The following is a 24,952-nucleotide window of genomic DNA, read 5'->3' as shown; positions in this document are numbered from 1 at the left end:
AGGACTGAAGGGCATCAGAGAGCATTTTTGTTCTGCCATTTTATCTACTGCTTCTTTGAATAATATGCACAATTCCATGGGGCTCGCAGGGCAGCCATTTGGGAGAAGGTCCAGATGGAGGATGATCATGGTTACATCGTAGATGTGTGTTTAAGGAGACAATTCATTTTGATGGAAGTTATGTATGAAAGCAAAAGTTCAGGACAGTCAAAATTTCTCAGAAGTCAATATTTTTCCCTTTATTTTGAATTTTGACAGGAAAAAAATTTTTTTTCAAGAAATTATTAGGAAAATATCTCACAGTATTTTCACCCATCAAGCAAGACAACGTCTACTCCCTTCTTCTGTTCTTTTCATTTCCAAAATGACCTAGAAAATTAAATTTTAGTGGAGGAAAAATGTTCTCACAACTCTGCTTCTCATTCTCTTCCCATCTCTTCTTCCTCCCACCACTGTGCAGCTTGTAGAAAGGTGAAGAGTGAATTCGTTAGTGACTGGAGACAACTGGGTGTGCATTTCACTTTTGACTTTGGAGACTATTTTCTAATAATGTCTGGAGTTTCCCTGATAGCAACACTCCTTCTTTCCTTAAGGTTTTGAACATGCTTTGGGGGAATGCACTTTAGCTTAGGATAACACATACCCCTCAGGCATTTAATTCTTACAATAGTTTTGTTGAACTGATTACCATGTGATGATCACTGCCATCTGCAGTAACTGTCTATCACATACACTAAATTTAGTGGCAAATTAGGAGAGGTTCCTGTGTCTTTTGATGAAAAGGACAGGTATGATGACATAACTCATCCCAACAGGAGATGTTCAGGCAGATCCTCAGCCATTGATGTGGCTGGACAGAGCCCAGTTCAAAATAAAGGAAGGACTCCAATACGTATTTTCTGAATTTTCCAGAACTCCTTATTCTGTTACCGACAGACTTGTCGGGGTTTAAAGGTTCACAGAAACTGAAGAAAGTGTGATGAGATGGCTCTAGGGAAGAGGTTTCATAGCATTTGTTCAGCACATGCGGATCCTCAGTCAGGCAGCAGTTTCAGGAAACTTAAGTCATACCAATATTAGGACACATTTGTTGTCAGGAGATTAAAATGCGAAGGAAGCATCTGCTTAGGAACTCAGAAAAGTAAATGGTACAGAAACAACCTGATATTAGGTGATTTTATAAAGGGACGACTCTATCTATCACAGTCTCTGTGAACGATGATTCTCTTTAGGAAGCAATTTCTACTGATAGTGGACAGACTGGTAGGAGCAGATGGCAGATCTCCAACATCAAACTTCTATAAGAACATCTGTTGGGTCTGATCTGAGGAGAACTGGGGCTGGGAAAGGAGCAAGACCTCTTGAGTTTGGTTCCAGGTGTTAATTTTTCTACAGGAATACTCTTTCTCAGAAGAACGTACCCATATGTGATATTGATGGATGCTAATGTTCAGGATAAAAACTCTTCCTATTGTGCCGTTAAATTTTCATCTGGATTGACTAATAAAGCAAAAGTTGAAACCAACAGGATATTCTGAAGTACAATATAAATTTTTTTGCAGCTGAGGATTCAACCTACTGAGTTGCTTGAAGAGAAATCTTTGAAATTGGACACAAAGAGTTTGATTCAGTAAGCTACATTGAGATGTTTAGTGGCTTTTGAGGTGCCTTGGAGTATTTAAACCATATATACAGGTCTGGCTGAGATAGCTCATGACCTATGGGAAACATTGCTTTTCAGAAAAGCCGGCTGGAGTCCAAGCAGATACCCCAGAGCTCTTTAAATGTCACTGGACTTGAGTGATGAAGTAATTAAATCAAATCTCTGTTCTTTATTTTGGGGTGAGCTGAATCAAAATTTTATTAGTAGTGGTAATACAACTAGTTTGCCAGTGACCATAGTTCATGTGGACTGGATGTTTGCAGACCTAGACACCCAGCACGCATGTAGGCATCTAAATATAGCTTTTTAGACCTGCAGGCTGAATCCAGCCCGTACATGTATTCTGAAAAGTAATCAGCAGGTACTGAGGCTTTTAGAGATTGATCTTAGGCTACACTTCAGCAAAATAACAAGACCCTTTGTATCCTTACAGGATTTTGGCAAAGTAAGCAGAGAAGGCTTTCCTGGGTCAGTGTCCTTGTACCAGCAACATTTCCACTGCCTTGAGGAAGTGATTTTGATGGATTCCTCCTCTATCTAAACCCTCCTACAAATGAGCATTAAAAGAAGCTTCCAGAGGGCACGTCCTGTTAGCACACCGCTTCTGGAGATCCAGGTTTTTCCTCGCTGAAGTCACTCCCTTTTTTGCTTTTAATACACAAGCCACTTCGGCACCTTGGCCACCTATTCCAGCCTACCTCACGGGGATGTTTGGATGTTCAATCAGTTCAGGTTCATGCAGCTCTTGGAGGATGTGAAGCAACAAATATATTATTATTTTATTCACACACAAAAATAAATGTTGTCTTAAACCAATAACTCTGATCTCTTATTGTTACTAACAGCAATTTTCTCTGTGGTTTTAACTCAAGGCTTGTTGAGTCATGCAATCTTTGTAAACAAATAAGTCCATGTAGTCTCTCATATTCCCAAATGATTTGGAAAAGGGGACATGTAAAACAGCAACCAGGTTTGATGATACTAAAGTATTCAGGATGACAGGACTGAAAATTGAGTATCAAGAACTCTACAAGCAACTCTTGGTAGTGAGTGGATGACAAAATGGCAAACAAGAAACACCTCCAGTACTGCAAACTATATATATATATATATATATATATATATATATATATTCCTGACTTTGTGAACACAGTGATGGGGTCTGAACTATCTCTACCCAGAAACAAGATCTGCAGTAATATACAGACTGTTTTTGAAAACATCAGACCTGTGGTCAGTAGCAGTCATAAAAGTAAATGAAATGGCCTGGTTTATTCAGTAGTACAGATATAGCCATGAGCTCTATAGTGCTCAAATGCAAAACCAAGGTGTTTTTCATTGTTTCCTCCAATAGTTACAGATGCACAATCAATTTCTTTTCTCCCATCACAAGTATTCATGGAGACAAGAAGTCCATTTTTTCTGAGTAAATTTCCTACATCTGTCTTGAAAGGATGCTAGGGCAACATAGCTGATTTCATCCAGGTGCATTAGAAAAAGATAGGGGTTTCACCATGGCACCGGAGCCTATTTTTAAGCAATTTAATTGATCCTCATGTCTCTGAATCTAAAGCTGTATCAAGCCAAAGAAAGAGATGCTCCTTCCCCACAACTGCAGCCTTTTTTTTGTATCTAAAGAGTCTAAAAAGAACTCCAATCAGAAACACAAAGGAAATGCAGAAATCAAAAAAGGTCAAATTAATGCAGAGGTTGGGCAGCATTTTATTTCCTTCCTCTTGTCTTAACTTCCCCATTGACAACACTCCTGTCCTGTTAGTCTGAAGAGGACAACATGCCCAACATTTCCCTGTTGTTTTGCAAAGATTTTGCAAAAGAGTTTTATAAACTGTGTTTGTGCAAGAAAAAAAAAAATACTCTTGACTTCTGCAGCTTTGGATCTGTCAAATGGGGCTAGATCACTTTCTTCTGAATCAACATCTATAACAGGACCATACTCTGTAAGTATTAAATGACACCTAAGGGCTACATATTCTACCTACTTTAGTGGCTTCTTTGACAGAAAAGGCTCGAGGATTTAGCAGTAATCCATGTTTGAAGCTGCCTCAAGTAATTTGCCTGACTGGAGTAATCTTACATTTATATTAGCAACTAAAAAGTCCAGGGACATTTTTCTAGTGAAGTGGAATACTACTTAGCAGATCTCTTTGCCTTCAAAATAAGACTGTTGCATTCAAGATGTGTACCAAGAACTGTCCCTGGTCTATGCTAACCCCTGAATCATGCCCAAGATTTGTTCAGGAGATGGTTAGCTGACCCAAACAAAGATCCTGATCACATTTAAACATCAAGCTAACCATTTAGCAAGCACATCTCCCTGCCCATAACCTGGTCCCATTCAACTCTACTGCTACAAACATGGATGATCTGTTCTCCATCCCTCAAGTTTCTTCTGGAAAAAACCTCTAGTATTAAGTCTGGATAAATTCAGGACAGAACGAGCCTCAGATTTCCCACCTGTCCCAACAAAACATGTTTCTAGTGCTTAAGTCATAGAGGTGTTATTCCAAACAGGGTGGTCCCCACTTCTGCCTCTAGATGCTGCACCTCATGTCCATCAAGGTCTTTTGTTTCACCCTAGCAGCCACTCTCACTGCTATACATGGGTAACTTCAGGCTCACCTTCCCCTTTTTTGCCCGATTTTCATGGAGCCCATTGAGTCTCTTTATCACCCCTGCACTCCCCAAGTCCCCTGAGTGGAGCCTGATGTTCGCCTTGTGTAGGATGGGTCACACAGATCTCCCGTGTCACTCGCCCTGCAGAGACCTGCCTCTCCTGCACCAGTTTGCTGGCTTTTCTCTCTCATATACTGACCACTGGGAGTTCTTCCCAAGAAGTTCCTCATCCCATGTCTATTGAGAACTTCAGTCCCTAGGAAACTTTTGTTTTTTCCCTTGGAGAGCTGGCAGGAAGGCAGCTAGACCCAAATTCTTTGATAGTGCAGCTCAAGATATAGTACAAGCCAGATGGTAGACGAGAGATCTCTTGACTGATGCATACCTTCCAAAGCCAATGCAGGACCTCAGAAAATCTCCTCCTTGATCACCTGATGAATGAAACAGTTTTCAAAATTATTGGGATAGGGACTTTCTAAAAATTTGCTGATCAGTGACTTCTGCCCCTCACAGCTCTCTTCTATGGCAGGGAGCCAGATTGGAGATGGTCCCATTGCTGATCTTGGACAGGAGGTTCAGTCACTAGGGCTGGAGTTCCCCCAATGAAACCTAATTTCATACATGAGCAGCCTCTATCAAGTGCTTCATCAAGGGGAACGAACATCATGTACCTTCCACCCACTGTCATCTTCAGTGTGTCTGTAAATGTCTGTGTCTCTCACCGTCATTTTTTCCTTGCACTTTGGGACAGGGGAACTCAACACCACTACTTGCTGCCACCTGTTTATTTACTCCTAGACCATAGGAGATTTTCACTAAATTAATTGTCCTCTTCTGTTCTGGCAGGTTAGTTGCCCATCAGTTGTAATTAAAAACAGGGACTCTCCTTCAGGTCCAAAGACATTTCCACTCCTTGCCCTGCAGCCCAGAAAACAGACCACAGGTGGCAATTTCCCAAGCTGAAAAGTCAAACAACAAACCAACAAGTCCCCTGAAGGACCAGTGAGCCAAAGAGATGATTTTACCCTTTCTGGGTGACGAATTGCCATTTCTTCACAAGGACAGGTCCCATACAAAATCCTCCACCCACTCCTTTGCTAGCAGCTCAAATATTAACTCTAACAGACACCTCAAGATCAACAGCTTCCCATCAGTAGCAGCCCTACTGCTTTCTCTGCATGCTGGTGATTGTTTGTCAGCATCTTCTCCTGGTGCTCAAGGAGAAGAAAGAAGTGGGGCACCTTGCCCAAGCTCCTTTTCCCCAGTGCCAAGCAGTCTTCAAGGGGGCTGTTGTTGCCCCAGGTGTATTTACCTTTCAGTGGAAGGAGCCTAGACCCAGGGCAAGCATTGCTGTTGCTCTCCAACTAGAGCTGGGGGAGGGAGGTCAGGAGGATGGAGCTGCTCCCCCTTTCCTTCCCTTCCCTCTCCCTGATGTTGTTTGGTTCCAAAGAGCATTGAACAATGTGTGACACTGTGGGCAGATGCTGGCAGGGTTTGCTCAGCAGCCTCACTCCCCAAAACAAACACCCCTGCCCCTCATGCCACCTGGGACAGGCAGGAGGAGAATTATGCAAGGAATAGACAAGCTCATTTTCCATCTCCATTAAATCCTGTTATTTTAGCAAGCAGCTTCACCCTTAACAGCTTGCCTAATGCTTGCCATGTTTTATGATCACGGACTGCCCCTTTATTACCCTCTTTCTGGCCATGCTCTGTTTTCAGAAATGAAGATGAGGGTGCATTAGGATGGGGTGCCTGTCTGAAACCTTGAGCAGATGCACAGGGTGTTTTGGGTTGTGGGGTTGTGTCTATGTCCTACCTCACGGATCAGAAATCAGAGAGCTCGTCAATGTTCCCTGTGGCTTGCTTAAAAAAAAAAAATCCAGCGCACACACACACACACGGTGTTTTAACATGAAAGACTGACTCCTCAAAACTTCTTTTCCCATATTCAGGAGGGAAACAGAGAAGAGATGACAGGGGATGCCTTCCTCATCCCCTGCCTGAAGCAAAAGGAGGAGGCAACACAGTACAGAACACAACAGAATGCAAATGATTTCACCTCATGTACGCCTCATCTCCATGGATGGGATTGGTGGAGACACCAGCCTGTTTAAGAACTGATGTCTCTGCCTCAGCCACTGCTCTGGACAAAGGGTACGAAAATATATGGCTTTTCCATAGACCACCACTGTCCACCCCATTTCTCACAGATCCCTAGCAGAGGTCTGAAGCTCCATTTTCTCATCATGTTCCCCAAGAACTTCTTCATATATTGGGTCAACCCACCACTGGCAGTCTTGGAAGTGCAAAAGGAGGGAGGCCAATGGCATCCTGGCTTGCATCAGGAATAGCGTGGCCAGCAGGACCAGGGCAGGGATCATCCCCCTGTACTTGGCACTGGTGAGGCCGCACCTTGAGTACTGTGTTCAGTTTTGGGCACCTCACTACAAGAAGGACATTGAGGTGCTGGAGCGTGGCCAGAGAAGAGCAATGAGGCTGGGGCAGGGTCTAGAGCACAAGTCTTATGAGGAGCAGCTGAGGGAACTGGGGTTGTTTATCCTGGAGAAAAGAAGGCTCAGGGAAGACCTTATCACTCTCTAGAACTAGCTGAAAGGAGGTTGTAGCCAGGTGGGGTTTGGTCTCTCCTCCCAAGTAACAAGCGATAGGACAAGAGGAAATGGCCTCAAGCTGCGCCAGGGGAGGTTTAGGTTGGATATTAGGAAAAACTTCTTGACTGAAAGGGCTGTCAGGCCCTGGCACAGGCTGCCCAGGGCAGTGGTTGAGTCCCCATCCCTGGAGGTATTTAAAAGCCGGGGAGATGTGGTGCTTAGGGACATGGTTTAGTGGTGGACTTAGCAGTGCTACGTTCACGGTTGGGCTTGGTGATCTTAAGGGTCTTTTCCAACCTAAACAATTCTATGATTCTATGAGGTGTGGGCTTGATACCCCCAAGCATCTCCTGGATGTTGTGCTCATCACTTGAGACAGACAGATATGAGGCTTCCCCCTCTTCCCTTGGACCACAGAGGGCCATGGCAATGTTGCCAGTTCTATCTGTCCTGCCAGCATTGCATAGTTTCCCAGCCTGCTGATTGGCACAACAGTTCATGAAGCAAGGAGGGGAATTTGTCTGCTTTGCCACCTGCCTCCTCTTGTCCTTCCTCAACCTCCCCCTCTGTCCTCCACTGTAAAGAAAATTTTTGCTCGCTTCTAAAATCCTAGTCCTGACAGAGTGACCTAATGTGTTTTTTCACAAACTGAAGCACACACTTAATGCCCTACACCGAATTTGTTGCAGCCAGTTTACCAGACACAGACCTCTCTGCCTTCTGTGCGCAGACATAGCTCACCTTCTGCTGTTATTCTCCATCACTTCAGTTTGCTGCTCTCACTGAAGCAGTAAAAAATTAAGCACCCTCATGACTTGATTTCATTAATGATTCTTGGCTTATACTGTTTGTCTGCCAAAAAAACGGCACTTGCAGTTCTCATGTCTCAGGAGGGGCATTTCTTGGAGACAAGCACAAATATTAAGAGTGTTGTTCAAAGCTCTGGTGACACTTCCTCTGGTCCATCTTCTATATGGCTGGTGCTTCATGTGCATGAAAAAAAAATTCACTTTTTTATTTTTCAGGTACAGGAAAAGGTTACAAAGTGATAAGAGATGTGGAGACATCACACACAAGTAGATTTGGCATGTAGAATCTAAGAAATCAGAGAGAGAGATGTGATTCTCTTCATAACCACATCAGGGAGGTGACTAGCAGCAAGGGAAAGTGCTACTAAACTGAGGTCATTTTGGGCAGAGAATGAGCAGATTTAGACTCTCCACAAAGGCTATTGGAAGGAGGTTCTAACTGTCAGAGCAGGGTAAGGGAATTCAGTGCCTGTAGCAGCAATGATGCACACGACCTCGCTGTTTTTAGGACAGAGCTTAGCTGATTGCTGACAGGGAGTTGGGGTGCAGTCTCCTATGATAGTGTGGCACAACACACAGTGATGTCTAATGACTTCTTCCTCAAGATTTGGTACAAAACCATAGCTGAAGTCCTAAATATAAGATGCAGAGAGTAACTGAGCTCTGAACCATGTTAGAAGAACATCTGGGAGAAGGAGCTACTCCCATGTCTGCAGATTTCATAGCCAGGAGGGGGAATGTCCACAACCCTTTCACCCCTACCCTGCCTTCTTCAGCTGCAGCCCTACAACACTGATCCAAGGAAGGACTGAAACTCTGATCCCTTCCTGCACCCAAGGAGGAGGGTCTGTTGCCTCCTTGTTTCATGCAGTCTTGCAGGCCAGCTGCCCAGCCTTTGCTACCCTCACTGTGCCTGGTGGCTGGGGGGGAGGACAGCCTGTCACAAGACTGTGGCCAAGAGCCATGGGCCATCAGCAGATCTGTGTAGTTTACAGTATTGCAGATCACAGGAACCCACCTCCCTCCTCCTCCAATCCTGTGTCTTCCCCGGGTGCAACGCCCCAGCTGGCACAGGGCATGTGAGCACACAGTGATTTGGCTGCTCAGGTCAGCTAGCGTGATTTGGTCATTGCTCAGGTCAGGCATCTTCAAATGTGTTAGGTTGCAACATCTTCATACATCATCAGTCTCTATAGTAATAGGGCAATGAACTCGCTGTTCTTCAGACAACCACTCCTCCGCCCCCTTAATTGTCTGCACTGCTGCATCCCAGAGCCTTTATAAGTACAGGGATGAGCCATCTTCTGCCTCGAACACCAGCTTTGGTCCCTCTTCAAGTATCTTCAGACCTGCAGAGACCATCCCACTACCAGCTGGCAGTCATGAGAATCCTTTTCTTCCTCGTTGCTGTTCTCTTCTTCCTCTTCCAGGCTGCTCCCGGTAAGATAGAAAATAGATGAGATAGATGGAGACTGAAAGGGTGCACACGCAGAGAAGTCCATTACAGACCAATGCTGAGGTTCAGATTACCTCTGTGCTCTCAGAGTCCATGACTTTCATATTAGAAGTCCCCTTCCCAGTCATAGTCCTGATCTTTAAGCTATTGAGTCAAGGTCCTTGATAGTCTTAATGATGGTCTCTTTCTAGCCCTATACATCCTGCGTTCCAGTTGCGTAATGACATGGTGGAAAAAAGATGTTTCTGTGTATTCAGACAATTCTTAGGCTGATACTTAAGACACCATCCTGCAATGTGAGAGCTTTCTCTTCTCACCCCTACCTCCTGATTTTGTATTCTAGATAAGTAGACTTCCTATATTTTTGGAAAAAAGTAGTTATGAGTGTGGGGCTTTGCCTGAACTCTACACTGTCCATGAGCATTAAGTGGATTTGGAGCATATGCATCATTTCAGGCTCTCTGGGGGACTTCAGAGAAGTTTAAGTTATTATCTTCATCCCTGCTTTTGTTTGCAGTACACTCAAATTTGTACTTATTTTCCTAGATGAGCAAATGTCTGTCTACTCAATGAAGAAATTTACAACTACTTAGGCCAAAAGCAGGCACCTGTAGGAGCTTTAGGCAAAGCCTGTACTGCGTGTTTCTGGATTGCTTTCTTGGACTTTTCCTATTTTATGCATTAGAAAAAATATTCTCAATTTCAAAGCAAACTGTGACCCCTGAGATGGCTGTAAGGATGGTGTAATTCTAGTAGTCTCTGGGAAAGGGCAACAAGTTATTTTATATCTCTTCATAAAGACTTACACATAGAAAAGCCCCATAACAGTATAGGGCTTTTTAATTTAGGAGGCAAGGGAAACTAAGGACTAATAATGTCTTTAAAATCAGCTGAGTGAAATCAGCAACACACAGTCCTTGAATAATGTGTGATTAAGAGATAAGAGTTGAGAACGACTAGGACAAATTGGTTGAAATGTGGTAGATCTAATTTAGAATAAAGATTGCATGCCTTTCAGATTAAGGATAGAGTCCAATTTGATGACAGGTGTGGATTGAGGTTGGCACAGAAAGTACTGGGTGAAATGATTGGATTTGTGCTTAGCAAGAAGTTGGGGCAGCTGATGAGGGCCTCTTCTGCCTTTTAAGTACACAGGTATACAATGCGCCAGGTGACAAAATAAATCCATTTAAACCATACAAAAATAACACAACTTGAATCTCAGGCTGAATATCCCCGTGGGAACAAGTAACGTTTAGCCTGGAAGTAGTCTGATCCCAGACTTGGAGCTGGCTTTTCAGCTGGGATAAGCCTGGGCAGTTCCCCTGGTGCTGATGGAGCCGCAGTCTTTGCCACCACCTGAGTATTCGGCCCTTCAGTTCTGAACATACCGGCATGATAAAACCCGCATAGCATCTAGGTAAACCACATACAGTACTGATGACAACAGTCACTGACTTTATTTTATAGTGTATACTTGAGTGTATAAAATATTTCAGTTGGGCAAGCGTTGGTCCCATTGATTTGGCTGTGATTAAGATTTATCTTTTGTGAAGTTTTCTGCCGTCTGTGCTAGCCTCACCACATTTTACACGGTAACACGGCGCACAGGTTTCCTGTGAGCGTGCTGCTCATGCTCACAATGCTCAATGCTTCCTGTGAGGAAGCTATTCAAAGCAGGAGGTAAAGATTATGTGTCATAAATACGCTTTACATTTGCTGAAGCTTGAACTGAAATCTTGAAGAAGTTGACATTTATGTTTGACTATCATCACTTTTTTTTCTGAGAGTAATGTGAGATTAATTTTAAAAATACATTTTTCTGTGTTTCCTGTGGCTTTTTCACATAACGTAGTGTTTCTGTGTGTAACTGGAATGACGAGCACATGTTCCCAGGAGAGATGCTAAGGAAGCAGACAGTTGTCTTTGAATCACTATTACTCAGGCAGACTGTCTCTCCATGCTAGCATTACAATCTACTCTTCTGGTTAGTTTGCATTTCATACGGATATAAAGACCTTAAGAAGGTGTGATTAGGTTGCCCCAATCACAAACCAGGCACTGTGGCAGAAAACCACATACCACACCATTTAGTCCAGTGCCACAACTCTCCAATCCTCTGCCTTGACAAATGAACATGAATTTTCCCTTGTTTTTTTTTTTTTGCAGCTTACAGCCAAGAAGCTGCTGACACCTTAGCATGCCGGCAAAACCGGGGCTCCTGCTCATTTGTTGCATGCAATTCTCCTCTGGTTGACATTGGGACCTGCCGCGGTGGGAAGCTGAAATGCTGCAAATGGTAAGATGAAGTCCTCCAGAGCAATGCCACTGCACCAAGAACAGATAGACTTACTGGGCTTTTCCCCCTTCTGGGATGCAACAGGCCACCGTCTCCAGCCCCCTACAACCTCCAAAAAAACCCTCTAAGTGCTGGGTTTTGTGGTGGTAACAAAAAGGCAGAGCCTTGTGGTGTCAAAAATGCCAGTCTGCTCTCTCTGAAAAACCACAGGGAGAATTTGGTGGTGAGCGGGGAGGATCCTGGAGTTTGCAGAGGAAGGAGCCGGGGCTGGCTGTCTTTGCAGCAAGGGAGCCATTTTCTCCATAAGCTCACTGAGATTATACCTCAGCTGTGACACTAATGAAGGTTTGAGCCCACAGTCAAGCCTACACCCTTTGAATCTCCATATCACTAATAACATCTAACATCACTAATAACGTATCACATATCACTAATAACTTCTTTCAGCATGAGTCTGGTACCAGGGCAGAACCAGCTCATGCTCAAACCCTGGTGGAGACAACTGCCTTGAGACAGCTCTGAGGACTCCCCCTCAATGCACATAGGCAGCAGCATGGAGCTTCGCACTACCAAAAAAAAAAAGCTTATCAGCACAGAATAACCATTAAGCAAGCCAGGACTCATACCAGGGATGCAGTTCTCCATCTGGGTTACTTCATCTGGTGCAAAGTGCCAGATATTAGACCAAAGCGCCACAGGACATGTTCCACTCTCTAGGAATAAAGCATTTTTTCATCAGCACCAGTGAGAACACATCTGCATCTATAAGAGAGATCCCATGCAGAGTGATGCTGTAATATGCCACAATACAGCTCTGCAGTTGGTGGCATTTCATACCAAAGGAGCTGTAGCAGTTCTGCCCCTTTTTGGAGCCCATACATCTTTCTTTCCTTTTTTTTTTAATAATTTGCAGTTGTATTTAATCTAATTGGATTTCTGAGAAACATAATGCTGAAGGATGCAAAAGAAGGGAGAAGCCTTGTCACCTTTTTCATAGAAAAAAGGCATGGAGGGCATGGAGGAAAGCGAGAGGATCATCCACTTTCTCCAGTGCAGCCCTTTATTTCTATGCTAGTTTTATTCTTAAACTATATCCTGACAGGTACTCTGGATCATCAGCAGCTGCAGCCGAATAGCTGTGGTGTGTGCCGAGTGGTAACATCCACATCCTCCATTTTATCTGGGTTGTCTTATGGCCAGAAACACAGGTCAGCAGCCCAGATCACAAGGATCTCTGGTAGTCTTTAACCCTGTGTGTCACCTTATGTCTACAGTAGTCTGAGATGGTAAGGTATAATTGACTTTTCGGATGGAGACAGATGGACTAGCTAAGCACCTGATTTTCCTTTGCAGGACATCCAGTTCCTAAAACTAACGCCTCACTGACCACATAGACAAGAGCTCTGGGCATCTGAGACATCTCCCATTTTTTACATCAATGGATCCCAGCCTCGGTGCAAGCCTGGGGAGCCTTTGCCATGGGGCTGAAGACCCTTAGGAGCACAAGAAGATCTGAGGAGTTCTTGTACCCCGATAAAGAGATTTGCAGCTTCAATTCTAATAAAAGCAAGCCACTGTGAAATCACATTGCTGACATTTGCTCATGTATGTCAAGATGTTTTTTGCTGTTCTTATTGTCTATAAAAATCAACCTGTAAATGCAGTTTATTTAACTAAATTAAGTTAATTTAAGTGCATGTGTCATTGCGTCCTGTTAAATCATCCCGCAGAGTGTCTGGGTTGTCGCCATTTGTGTCGCAACTTATTTATTAATAAATCAAAAAGCACTAGAGCCCATTCCCTCTGCCATCCCAGTCCAGGGCACTAGGCTGGGGTTCAGGAGACAAGCTCACTCCTCCATTCCTCTACAGGGTTGCATCTGCTAGCCCAACCTGAAGTTCTGGGAACGACAGTGCAGACAAAACCCAGGGTGGCAGAAGGCCAGCTTCTTTAGGTCTTGAAACCACCTTGCCACATTCATGTCATTCTGCTCCTGCTGCCTCTATTTAACTATGACTAAAAGTATCCATGCTCTCCATGCCATGAGCTGCTATGGATGGTTTTAGGACTGCCACAGGCCCCGAACATGATCGCTTTGTGCCAGCTTTCTACTTTCCTAATCACAGTGGGTTTCAAGAAGTTATTCTTGACTGTTACTGGTCAACCTAATAATGAATAGGACCAGGCCATATTACTGTCCATACGTGGGTTTGGTTTCCTCTCCTCGTCTTGGAGAAGTTTACCACAAGGCGCATGTCACACTGACCCCAGGTGAGATGAAAGCCAGATCTTCCAGCAAAAACACACACCAGGACAATTCCTCACAGGTATAAGGATCAGACACAAGGTCTTCTGGAGTAAGTTTATTAAAATTTATGGAGATATGTAGACTATGAAATTTGAACACCCCAGCTAAGCATTCAGTGTCTCCTGGAGACTTTGTCTTCTAGTGCTAATCACATTATTGCTAACTCTAAAAGGAAAAGAAAATAATGATTATCTGTTCTGAGGGACGAACGAAGAACCTGCTCTGCATCCTCTTGTAAGGACAAACTTCTCCATGTTGGTGATCTGCTCTCTGAGATAGATGGTGATGGCTGCAATAATACAGTATCAACAGAAAAACATTTTTAAAAAACGGGAAATATTGGTCTTTTCTGGGTGGTTTAAGAATTGCTTTGGAGTTTCTTCAGGTCATTAAGTTTGTTTGTGGAGGAGTTTGTTTTCTTTCAGTTGTTGTTCATGATTTGGTTTGTACATGTGTGTATGTTAAGTGCATATTTTCAGCTCAAAATTCCAGATTTTCCAATAAGATGACATCTTAAATTGCCAGAAGCTCTTCTTAGCCAGTCTGAGATGCCAATGGTCACTAGTCATACTGCAAAAAAGGAAAGAAACTTTCAGATTTTGTACTTATAACCAGGAAAAGATTTGAATAAGAAGCACAGAGGGACTGAGTGAGCACCAAGAGCTGATATTCCTGGATAACTCATCAGTTATTAGTAGGATATTCATAGTCCTGCTGCTGATGATTTTTAAACATTGTCTTTCTATTTTATTTAATAATGAATAGCCAGGTCTCTGTACCTGAAGCTTCCTTCTCATCTTAAAATCTCTGTCATGGAGAGGAATTTCTCTATATACATCTGTTGCTGATGCTTTGTTTTTAAAATCTCTGCTATTAATATTGAACAAAGTTTAAATAAGAGCCTCAAAACATAAGACTAGATACAGCATCTTAGAGGAAAAAGGAACAGAAAATGAAATAGTAGAATCATTGTGGATATTTGTTTCTGCAGTTTCAGGTTGGAGTAAAGATACAGGCTGAGCTTTAGGATTCTAATAAGGATTTCAAAAATAATTAAGATTTTAAGTTTTGTTTTTATCTAAAAGGGAAGAATTATGGAACTGGAGAAAACGTCTAGCAGAACAATATGACTTTCAGGTTGTTCTTCTGACTGCGAAACCTGGCAGACCTTGCAATGTGGAACATGCAGGTTTCCTATGAACTTGACCCAAATGTCCCAGGTCTCCAGACAGTGTGCACATTGAGAGACATGTCCTTTGAAGCCAGTATTACTCATCATGATCAGTTTGAACCAGCTAATGGGAACAGCAGAGAAAAGAGTTCATTTCTGGCTAATTACTTATCTCTGCCAAAGAGATTTGACTGTGATCTTTCCCATGAGGCACTCGAGCTACATCATTAATGGTACACAGCAAACCAGTGAGGAAATCCTCAGGAAACCCTATATCTGAGTGTACGGAGTCTCTGCTCCCTTGTCGGCTTGCACTAGAGGCATTTTGCATCTAAAAGGCAGACTGGATGTGTGAAAGTGAGTAATGAACCCATTCCCCTGAGAAACACCTGATCTTCATCAAATCCACAACTCACCACAGTCCGACAGCAAGGAACCCCTTGCTGGCAACGTCCGAAGGACCTCGTATTGGGCAGAGGACAGTGTTCAGTGGAACAGGTCCCCCCAGCCTGCTTGCATTGCACATCATTATTAGGCACACGCATGAAACCTGCACAAAAAAACCCCAGAGTCTTGATTTTCCTTCCCAAAGAAGACTAGAGCAAGTTAGGGTTATAGCATGACAGCAATATTCTAGTCTGCTGGCCACATCCGTACCATTAAATTCCCTTATTTTCCAAAGCGGGAGGGTTCAGTACATCCAATGGACCCAGCTGGTGGCTGTTCACTGCTAAAGTCTGCCCAACTCACTGGCAGCGCTAGTTGGCCTTGGGCAAAAGGGACTAAAACCCATTCTACTTCTGTTTTAGGTACCCCATACTCACAATCTTCCCTCTGCATTTCCTTTGATTTTATATAACTCTTACCTAAAGCGCCTTGGAGCATTAAGAGGAGAACAGCAAAGGAAAGGGAAAAGATCTTCATGTCCGAATTCAATGCCACCAAATAGTACAGCCACTAAGAAAAAAACAGAAAGAGGTCATGCATTTGTCCTCCATTTGTGATTACCCGATCCAAACACTATTTATGAAATATAAGCTGCAATTTGGTGATAAAAATTGTCATTTATGCAGTAGAGTAAATGTTCTAGAATAAATCTAGTGAAATACCGCTTTTAGAGGAAAGATATCTTTGAAAGCACATTGCATAAGATCAGGAAAATGTATATATGCCTATAAAATGTAAAAGAAAGAGATGAATATTGCGATTTTCTTCCCATCAACTGCAAAGATAGCCTATACCAAGCTCCGGTGAAGACTCTTATATTTGAATCCCATACACCCTGGATGTTAGAACTTTAAAAAAAGAGTAAGAAATGTAATGAATTTCCTCTACCTTTTATCCAAGTCTTTATAACTTATAAATATTACTGCCGCTACATGCACAAAATGATCGATACTTCCATTTAGAGTTTTATCCATTTTTATTTGTGCAACTGTAGTGCGTCTGGCTGCAATGGAGTTAACTTTCTTCATGGCAGCCCGTATGGTGCAGTGCTTCAAGTTTGTAGCAAGCCACTTAATGACTAAAATGTCCCTTTTATTTAATTATCATATGTTTTGCTTCAGATACGTGTAGATAATTACTTAAGCCATTCTAATTTCTCCAGATAATAAACACTCAGACACTTTAATTATTCAAATAATAGTCATTTTTGTAGCTTAAAAGCCAGTAGTAATTCCTTACAAATGTCTTTACAGAAAAACCTAAGGAGCCATCTACCTCTATAGTGTGTGCCAGCTGAAAGCCTCAAAGTATCTCTCCACTATTATTTCTTGCTGCAGATTCCAATTAAATTTTGAAAACAATACAAACTACTACAATCTTTCAGAATCACCGTTATTGACTATAATAATCAGCCAAACACATTACTGAAATACCAAACATTGTGCATTTCAGTTGTTTATGAGGATTTAATTAAGCTGCAAAATTATATGTCATGGAACGATGAATTTATTTCTAGAGATGCAAAGAATATTATCAAAAATATATGTATTTTTATCCTTATCAGTTGAGACTGGTGTGGAAACTACACCTTCAGCTCACCCTAGAGGACTTCAGACATCAGTAGGCAGCAGGTGGAGAGGCAGCACGGTGGCCAGTCTGTCCTACCTGGTTCCTCTCAATGGGGAGCTTCACCGAGTGATGTCTTGCCCCAAAACAACTGTCTTTATATATTCCTGTTGATGACAGAGATGCCACAGACCAGCTGGCCAAGGATGTGGGCTTCTCATAGCAATTCCCAGCAGCTGAAATGTCACTTCCCAGCAGCCGATGAGAAATGGTGACGGCTCGTGAACTCCCTCCCCTTTCTCTGGCACATGAGTTGGCTCTTCCGAAAAGCACCTTACACCACCCCAGTTTGTGTACACCAGTTTGTGTACAACCCATTGATCCATCATGGGCTGTGAAAAAAACACCCTGGGACATACACTGAAAACTTCTGGTTTGGCTCCAGCTGGGACTTAATTCTACAGGGTTGTCCCACAGCCATGGTGCCTGGTGCTGACTTCAGAAAAGTCCTCTCTGAAGCCTGGAGATACCTACCACAGCACCTAAACAGCTACAGTAGGGAAGCTCAGTTTTTGCACAAAAGACTTTCAAAAAAAAAAAAAAAGCTCCTGATTGATAGGTCTTGTGGGCTATAGGCAACGTCTTGAGAGCAGAGAGGAGTTGAGCACCCAGCCTAGTTCAAGCAATCCTTTTGCAGCAGTGCAATCACACAGAAGAGAACGCTTATCTATGCACCAAGAATATTTTCATTTTCATGCATTTGCCACATCTATATTCTACTCATTGCAGAGGAGATAACTATTGTTTGAATAATTAAAGTTTCAGGGAGGCACCCGCTTCCGCGCACCCACTTGCTAGGTGGCCAAAGGAAACAACCTTAACAAAACGAGTTTTGGTCCAACATGTGCCACCAGAGGATTTGGACCAGAGAGACTGATGGCAGCACTGGTATCTCCTGGACCCTGAAGGCACCCGGCCGAACCCAGAAAAACATGTTGCGGTTTGATTGTTGTACTACTAAAAGTCTAGGAAAAAAACCATCCAAACAGCATCCATCTACCCAGGTCACCTGCCTTCCAGAAGAGGGCAATGAAAAGCTAATACTGAAATTTCTCTCCATCTTCAGTCAAGAGTACATAAATTATTTTGACAGCAGGGCTTTATGGATTTTCTTCTTAGATATACTGATGCCTTCTGATTCCTAGCGTTGATATGTCAGTGAATTATGTTTTCTGACAGTCCAACCTCAAAGCGCTCAGTGTTTTGCAATCTGCTGTGGACTCCTGCAATGGACAAGAAGCCAGTCCTTGCTCTGAAAATCATGTTGAACCTAACAGGTAACAGAGGCAGGTCCAGGGAGAAGGAGTGTGGGACTTCTTTTGCCTCGGCAGCTGGAGACAGCCAACGATGAGCGCCTGGGGAGGCGGCACACATTTGCTTCCTTTAGAAATCATCAATTTCTATGTTACGGGAACCCGAAGTCCTGTTTACTGAGGCCCAAGTCATATGATAGGAAAAATCCACACAGGATTTTAACTTCAACTGCCCAGAAAGAGACAGCTATTTTAAATCCCATTTATATATATATATTTATATATATTTATATATATAATCCCATTTATTATTTAATCCCAACATGTATATGTGCTTTACAGTAGGCAGAAGAATTTGTTTCTATCATCTGGTTTTTTGTTTGTTTGTTTTTAATTACTTAAACAGTAAAACGATTAAATGTAAAGATGCAGAAATAAACACTGCAAATATTAAATCCATAAAAGTGTTCCTAGAGGCACAGAGCTCTGAACTGAGCTTTTGGGGTCAGATAATCAGTGACTTCCCGAAAAAGACCTTAAAATAGGACAAAATGTCTCTTCCCTCCTGTTTCCCACTTTGTGCCTGTGCCACCTGCCCAAAGAGGTACCAAACAGATCAAAGCTCAAATATGCATCAAGACTGGGACAAGATCTTCAACTAATTCATTATACCTGTTGTATAGTTGATGGTAAACTTACTTTAAATTTCTGAAATATGGTAATGAAACTATCTGTTATTTTAATTACAGTATACTGTTATTGAGTCTAAATTGTTTTGGCTTCTCAAGCTCACAAAAGCGATACATTCCCTTAACCTGTTTCTTGGCAATTAAACACGTAATAAAAGAACGAATACTGCATATCAGTTAATATTGTATACTGAAAGCAGTTTGACAGCTGAATTCTTATTCAGTTTCCTTTCTCTGCAGTACTGCGAAGGATACTGTGTGCAGCCCTAAAAATCCTGTTCTTCTTTTATACAGAGAACATATGCAAGCACATATATACATATATGTGTGTGTGTGTGTGTGTATTTTTATGCTTGTGTGTATGTATGTATGTATTCTTAATATAGAATTATTCTAAGAGAAATAAAGGTTGAATTTTCTAAACTGCTTTATAATTTATCTTAGCTGAAGAACATATGAATAGAAAAGAATAATCCAGATATTCTAATTTGTGATTTACTCAGGAACAGTCAGGATATTAAGTAATTGTTTATTTAAAGTTACACATATGCTATAAGGATGGCATTTCTTACTCGCCCATTTCTCTATAGTCCTCCTAGAAAATCCACATGAACATATATATATTTTTATATATAAAATGTTGTTAATATGAACATGTGGAAGGATTCTTCTAAATCCCAGCTGGCTTTTTATCACTCAGCATGCCACAGACTCCTGTCATCTGCGAATATCCAGGTCTCAGTTCTTTCGTTCCCACTTAGCCAAGTGCCACCTGAGATTACCTGGCCTCCCTGGCTGCTCCAGCAAGGCTTGGTCTCCCCTCTCCTGACCCTTGTCCACCAGCCCCAGGTGGAGATCTCAGGCAGTCCAGAGCACCGCAAATTGCTCTAGATGCTGGTGTGAAGGCAACTGGGTGAAACCCTCTGTGTCTATATATCGCCTCTGTCATGCTGCAGCTTACCTCTGATGACGGGATGTCCTTGGCCACCTTGAAGCCATAAGAATCCTTCACCTTCTCTCTGCCATCCTCTTCCTCCAGTGTCCTCTGTGCAAATGACACAAGGGATGACAGACCTTTGGTACAATTGCCCAATGCTTGTCCTCGCAGCACGTTCACAATTTGCAAAAAACGGCATGAAATCCAGCTGGGGAACAGCCCTGCTGTCCTTTCAGTGGCCTTGGCCAGCCCCGTGGAAACCTGCCAAGACCTGACTTGGCCAAAACCTGCCTGGAAATCACAGCTGCTGCCCGGTGCAGAGTGAGCCACCTCCAGGCACTGTGGCTGGGCTGCACTTCTCCCACCCGCAGAGACCCCTGAGCTCAGAGAAGACACAAGCAAACAGAGGGCTTGCCAGCTGCTTCCAAAGCTCTTGAAATACAAGGGCAAATGTGCTGCTCGGGGAACCGGAGAACGGGAATTCAGCTTTACGCTTACAGAGCAGCAGTAATATTTATCTGTGCTTCACCGGCTGCAAAGCCAGGCTTTCTGTCACATGGAGAGTCGACCAAAACATAGGTTTAAATAATGTGAAGGTGTACATCTGAGCTGCCTTTCCATGCAGGGCACTCAAGCAACTATAAAGCTGATAGCTGGTCTTGAGGAAGACATTCCCAGCACTCAGATTTTTTAAAATCATTCACATAGAGTCCTGCAGAGAGAAACAGCCTGTTCCAGTCCCCTTCCTCACCCCAGTGTGGCATCCCTCCTGGGCAGCAGGGCTTATGGTCCTCCTGGTTATATAGTCCAGACGATCTATGAAGCACCACAGCGGTCACCAGGGGAAGCTGGCAACACCACCAGTGGCACCTATTCTGTTACACATTTATTTTTATTACAGTGGGACATCGCCTCATGGACACAGTTGTTGTAAAGCGAAAACTCAGGACTCTAAGACATCAGAGAAGTTTTAGGTTCCTCATCTTCCTTTCATCCAAGGTGATTTAAAGCATTTTTACACATATGGCCCAATTTAAGAGCAGCAATGGTTCACACAAGGTTTGGGCTGCTGGGTACCGGGTTAACTGAATCAGGAATTGTCACAGCACCCTTTAAGGCAATCCTAGTCTTTTCTTTCAAATAAAGAAGCCATAACCAGGCAGCTCCTGGGCACCCCTGCTCCAGCCCAACATCACCAGTGCAATTAATGTCCATGAAACCTGGTAAAACTCAGCTCCATCTCCAGCACCAGCCCTATCCAGAAAATTACCCTTCTACCCTGTGTAAGCAAGTCCATGTTGCTTTCTTCAAGCCACACACTTTTCCAAAGGGAACAGGGCAGACACAGCTGTGTAACTGTCAATAGGGAAAACAGTTAGAATGAATATGAATAAATTCTCTGGGAGAGAGACAGGGAGCGCTGCTCCTTTGGATCATGCTGCGAAACTTGGCAGGGAGCATCCTTCAAAGGCTGCAGTTTGTTATTTGAAAAAGAACACCTACATATGTTTTGTAAAAGTAAGCACTGTGGTACAGGGAAGAAAGAAGAAAATCATTCAGTGTTATTTTCCTACAGCTTCTACTTCTGTCTCTCTGTAAACCCCTCTGTAACCTCCTACTGCGGCCCAGGTTTCAGCTCTCCATGACCCCGTGTTCAGCTCTGCTCCAGCCCAGCTGCACAATGGGGCCTGGGATGCTGAGTAACTGAGCAAGCTGGGTTTAAAAGCTGTGATAAATTAACCTCTTTGTTAATCCTCTCTTTGCACAACTAAAGATGCCTGGAAAAAAAGAAAAAAGAAAAAGACAAATGGGGATTTGTGCAAACATGAGGCACCACACAGCCAGGGTGCCGCTGATGACCCATCTCATGTGATGTCAAACTGATGTGCATCCACAGCTTCCTCCCATCCTTTATAACACCAGATGCACAAGCATTGCACAGCCCAGCTGCGAGGCAGCAACCTCCAGATGAGGGCACCACAGATCCAGACCTCCTGCCTGGTGGGACACAGCACAGCAAAGTGTCTGATGGCCAAGCTGACAGCAGCTGTGTGCATCTGGGTCTTCCCACCATCCTCCGAGTATGGAAATGAACTCCCTGTGTCATGGGTTAACAAATCTGCTACTGCAAGGCATGGCTTGACTCTAAATTGTTGGCTCATGGACAACTGTTTGTTGATATTTTTGGGGGGGTAAAACTTCTGGAGCAGAGAGTGGGATAAGCAGAGACACATCCAGAGAAGATGAGGTAGCACGGGAGAGTGGGAAGGTCCCAAAGGAAGAGGGACCAGGCGTCTTGTCAGGATGGGGATAAGAAAAGGTGGAAAGAAAGAACATTTCTTACTGTTGCAGAAAGGGACTGTGTGGGGTTTACAATAACCAGAAAACCACATAAAAGTAAACCTGGAGGAAAGGTTTGCTCACCAGTAGATGCAGGCGACAGGGACGTCTGCATTTTCTCCATGCCAAAAATCTCCTCATTTGACTCTGTGCTCCAATAATATCAGTGTTGGAGATCCAGAGAATTTTTTTTAATGTGTTCCTTGTGAAAAAACAAATAAGAAAATTCCTCCTGCGTGCCATGGCTGACTTGGTGGACTGTCAGTGGTTTAAAAACACGTGGCCAACTACGCTGGTTGCTGCCATGGAAGAGGAGACAGAGCCTCAGCAGCGCTTCCTAACCAGGCTTCTCACATGTCCTCCCCATCCTCCCTACCCTGGCCAGTGCCATTTGCTGCATTATGTGGAATAAGCTGCTAATAAAGATGTCCTGACAGAGGATGGAGTTATTCATATGGTTTAGACGTTTAGGCTTTTAGAAGAAACAGCACTTCAGAAATAGGAATTCCTGCTTCTGTGTCCCAGAAAGGCCTTAGGCTGAGTAACAGCAAATGTGCTCATGGCTCAGAAACTGTAAAACCTTGACAATCTTTGAAGTAAATCTTCAGTGTTTGAATACTTGTATGTATACTGATCCATGTGTAATATGTATATACAAATATACATGCACATGTATATAGAGAGAATATCTGACTTCTGACTGCTGTTCAAAACTAGAAGGATTAGAAATGAAATTTCTTCTTAATAAACTGCTTGGCTTTTATAGATAATTTGAGAAATATATATGAGGTTGGCAGGTGTGCTGGTTATTCTGCCAGAGGCTGGGCAGCCTGAGAAAGATTGAGTAAAAGTTGATATCAGGAAGGACACGGAAATAACAGGAAAAAACCCAAGAGTAATCCAGAGAGGAAGTGGTAGAAATGAAAACGTGATCTATCATAAAATTTTATATGAAAGTTTGTATTCATGTTATAATTTCATACCTCACAATTTCATTATGCATTAAACTATTAACTTGGTAATTAATAAGCTGAAAAGTAATCAATGCTTATTCTTTTACTGACATGGAGAAAAGACAACCAGAAGGTTAGATGTAAAGGACAAAATGTTATGAAGGGAAACAATGGCCACGCTACAGCAGCAAATTAGACAATGAAGCTGCTTACCGAAGGCAGAATAAGGACCCTGCAGGACCAAAAGGAGCAGTCGTTGCATGTTCACAGGTATTTTACGTAACCCTGCGGCCTAACGTATCTTACACAAACTTGCATGGTCTAAGATGGGTTGCACAAAGATCAGGGGCTTTGCGGTGAAAGCAGTCTCAAAGCGGACCCTCCTTTCTCATTGGAAAATACTGAAGTACGGGACAAATTTGGCTGGAAAAGGCTCTTTTCATTGGCCTATGACTGCACTGCCGGCATCCTCTAACCTTTATATAAAGTGGCATGTTTGGGTCTGGGGCACCCGCTGGAGACGAGAGACGGACAGCAGTGGTGATCTTCCACATCCTCTGCTGGTAACTCTCTGCCTGGTTCTGGACAGGCACCCTCAGCTCTTCGTCTTTATAAAGTATTCTGCTTTCATTAACCCCTTCCTTCTCATTACTCCAGTGAGTGTGTCCGGTCTGTACGTGTCCTGCAGAATCATGGGTTGCTTGCAGGGCTTGCAGGAGGAAACTGTGTTTGCTGACCTCCAAGAGGAGTGAACAGAGACCCAGAAGCCTTCACTGGAGGCATCAGAGACAGAGGGCTTGTCAGTTAAGAAATGTCTAGCTTCCTACAGAAACAGGCATCTAGCCAGCACAGCAGTTCAGAGTTGCATTTTGAGCTACATATCTTGCCTGAATTCCAATAACATTTTGAGTGAGTTGTCACCGTAATTGATGTTCAAGAGATGTCTTTTTTAGACTTTCCTAAGGATGAGGGTTGGCTCGGTCTCTGAATACTTTGTGACCTACAGTAGGTTGAAGGTGAATAATTTGTGGGTCTGTGTTGGTACCAGAGTAACCTGCCTGGTGTTGTACAGGTCTGGAATATAATTTTTCAATGCAATAAGACCAATATTTTAAAAAAGAACAACACCAAAACACCACAGAATCCCAGAATAATTTTAGTTGGAAGGGAGTCCAGGAGTTTCTAGTCTGAATCCATGCTCAAAGCGGGGCTAATTAGGTCATGTTGCTTAGAGGTATATTCGCTGAAAATTTTAATATCTCCAAGGACTCACTTTTCACTCTGTTCTTCATTCAAATTCATTGTATTTTATAAGATTTTGGCTTTGGTCACTCAGGGCATGTTTTAAGCGGTTCCTCGTCTCCCAGTCAGGAGGGCACCCTCCATTCACTGTCTTTTGGTCTTGTGGTCTCTGCTCATTACAGGTAAGGAATTCACATCCCAGCTGTGGCCATGAGGATCCTTTACCAGCTCCTGGTTGTCATCTTCATGATGCTCCAAGGGGCTGCAGGTAAGGTGTGAGGGGGATAGAGAGAGGAATTAGAGGACAGAGAGAAAGCAAGTATCCACTTTTCCTCACTTTCATGGTAAATGACTATTCTCTTTCCACTGTGCAGCTCAGGGCTACATTCCTGAACCACTCAATCCTTGTGTATTCCAAAAGGGACACTGCTTCCCAGGGATATGTCGTCGACCGTATTACTGGATTGGAACATGTCGTAATGGATATTCTTGCTGCAAAAGGTATGTAGAAGT

At 43.1% G+C, this 24,952-nt stretch overlaps 1 protein-coding gene across 1 annotated transcript; it reads left to right on the top strand.

Moving 5' to 3' along the window:
* Nucleotides 1–9,100: 9,100 nt before the first annotated feature.
* Nucleotides 9,101–11,477, top strand: LOC309587770 (gallinacin-9; the record flags this gene model as incomplete). The annotated part of the gene is made up of 2 exons (XM_082306221.1): nucleotides 9,101–9,158; nucleotides 11,344–11,477. 2 exons carry the CDS (start codon nucleotides 9,101–9,103, stop codon nucleotides 11,475–11,477), a joined length of 192 nt encoding a protein of 63 aa, XP_082162347.1.
* Between the last annotated feature and the right edge of the window lie 13,475 nt (nucleotides 11,478–24,952).

The sequence above is a fragment of the Platalea leucorodia genome (genome assembly GCF_965183815.1).
Source record: "Platalea leucorodia genome assembly, chromosome: 3".
Classification (NCBI taxonomy): domain Eukaryota; kingdom Metazoa; phylum Chordata; class Aves; order Pelecaniformes; family Threskiornithidae; genus Platalea; species Platalea leucorodia.
This window is presented reverse-complemented; position numbering and strand designations above follow the sequence as displayed.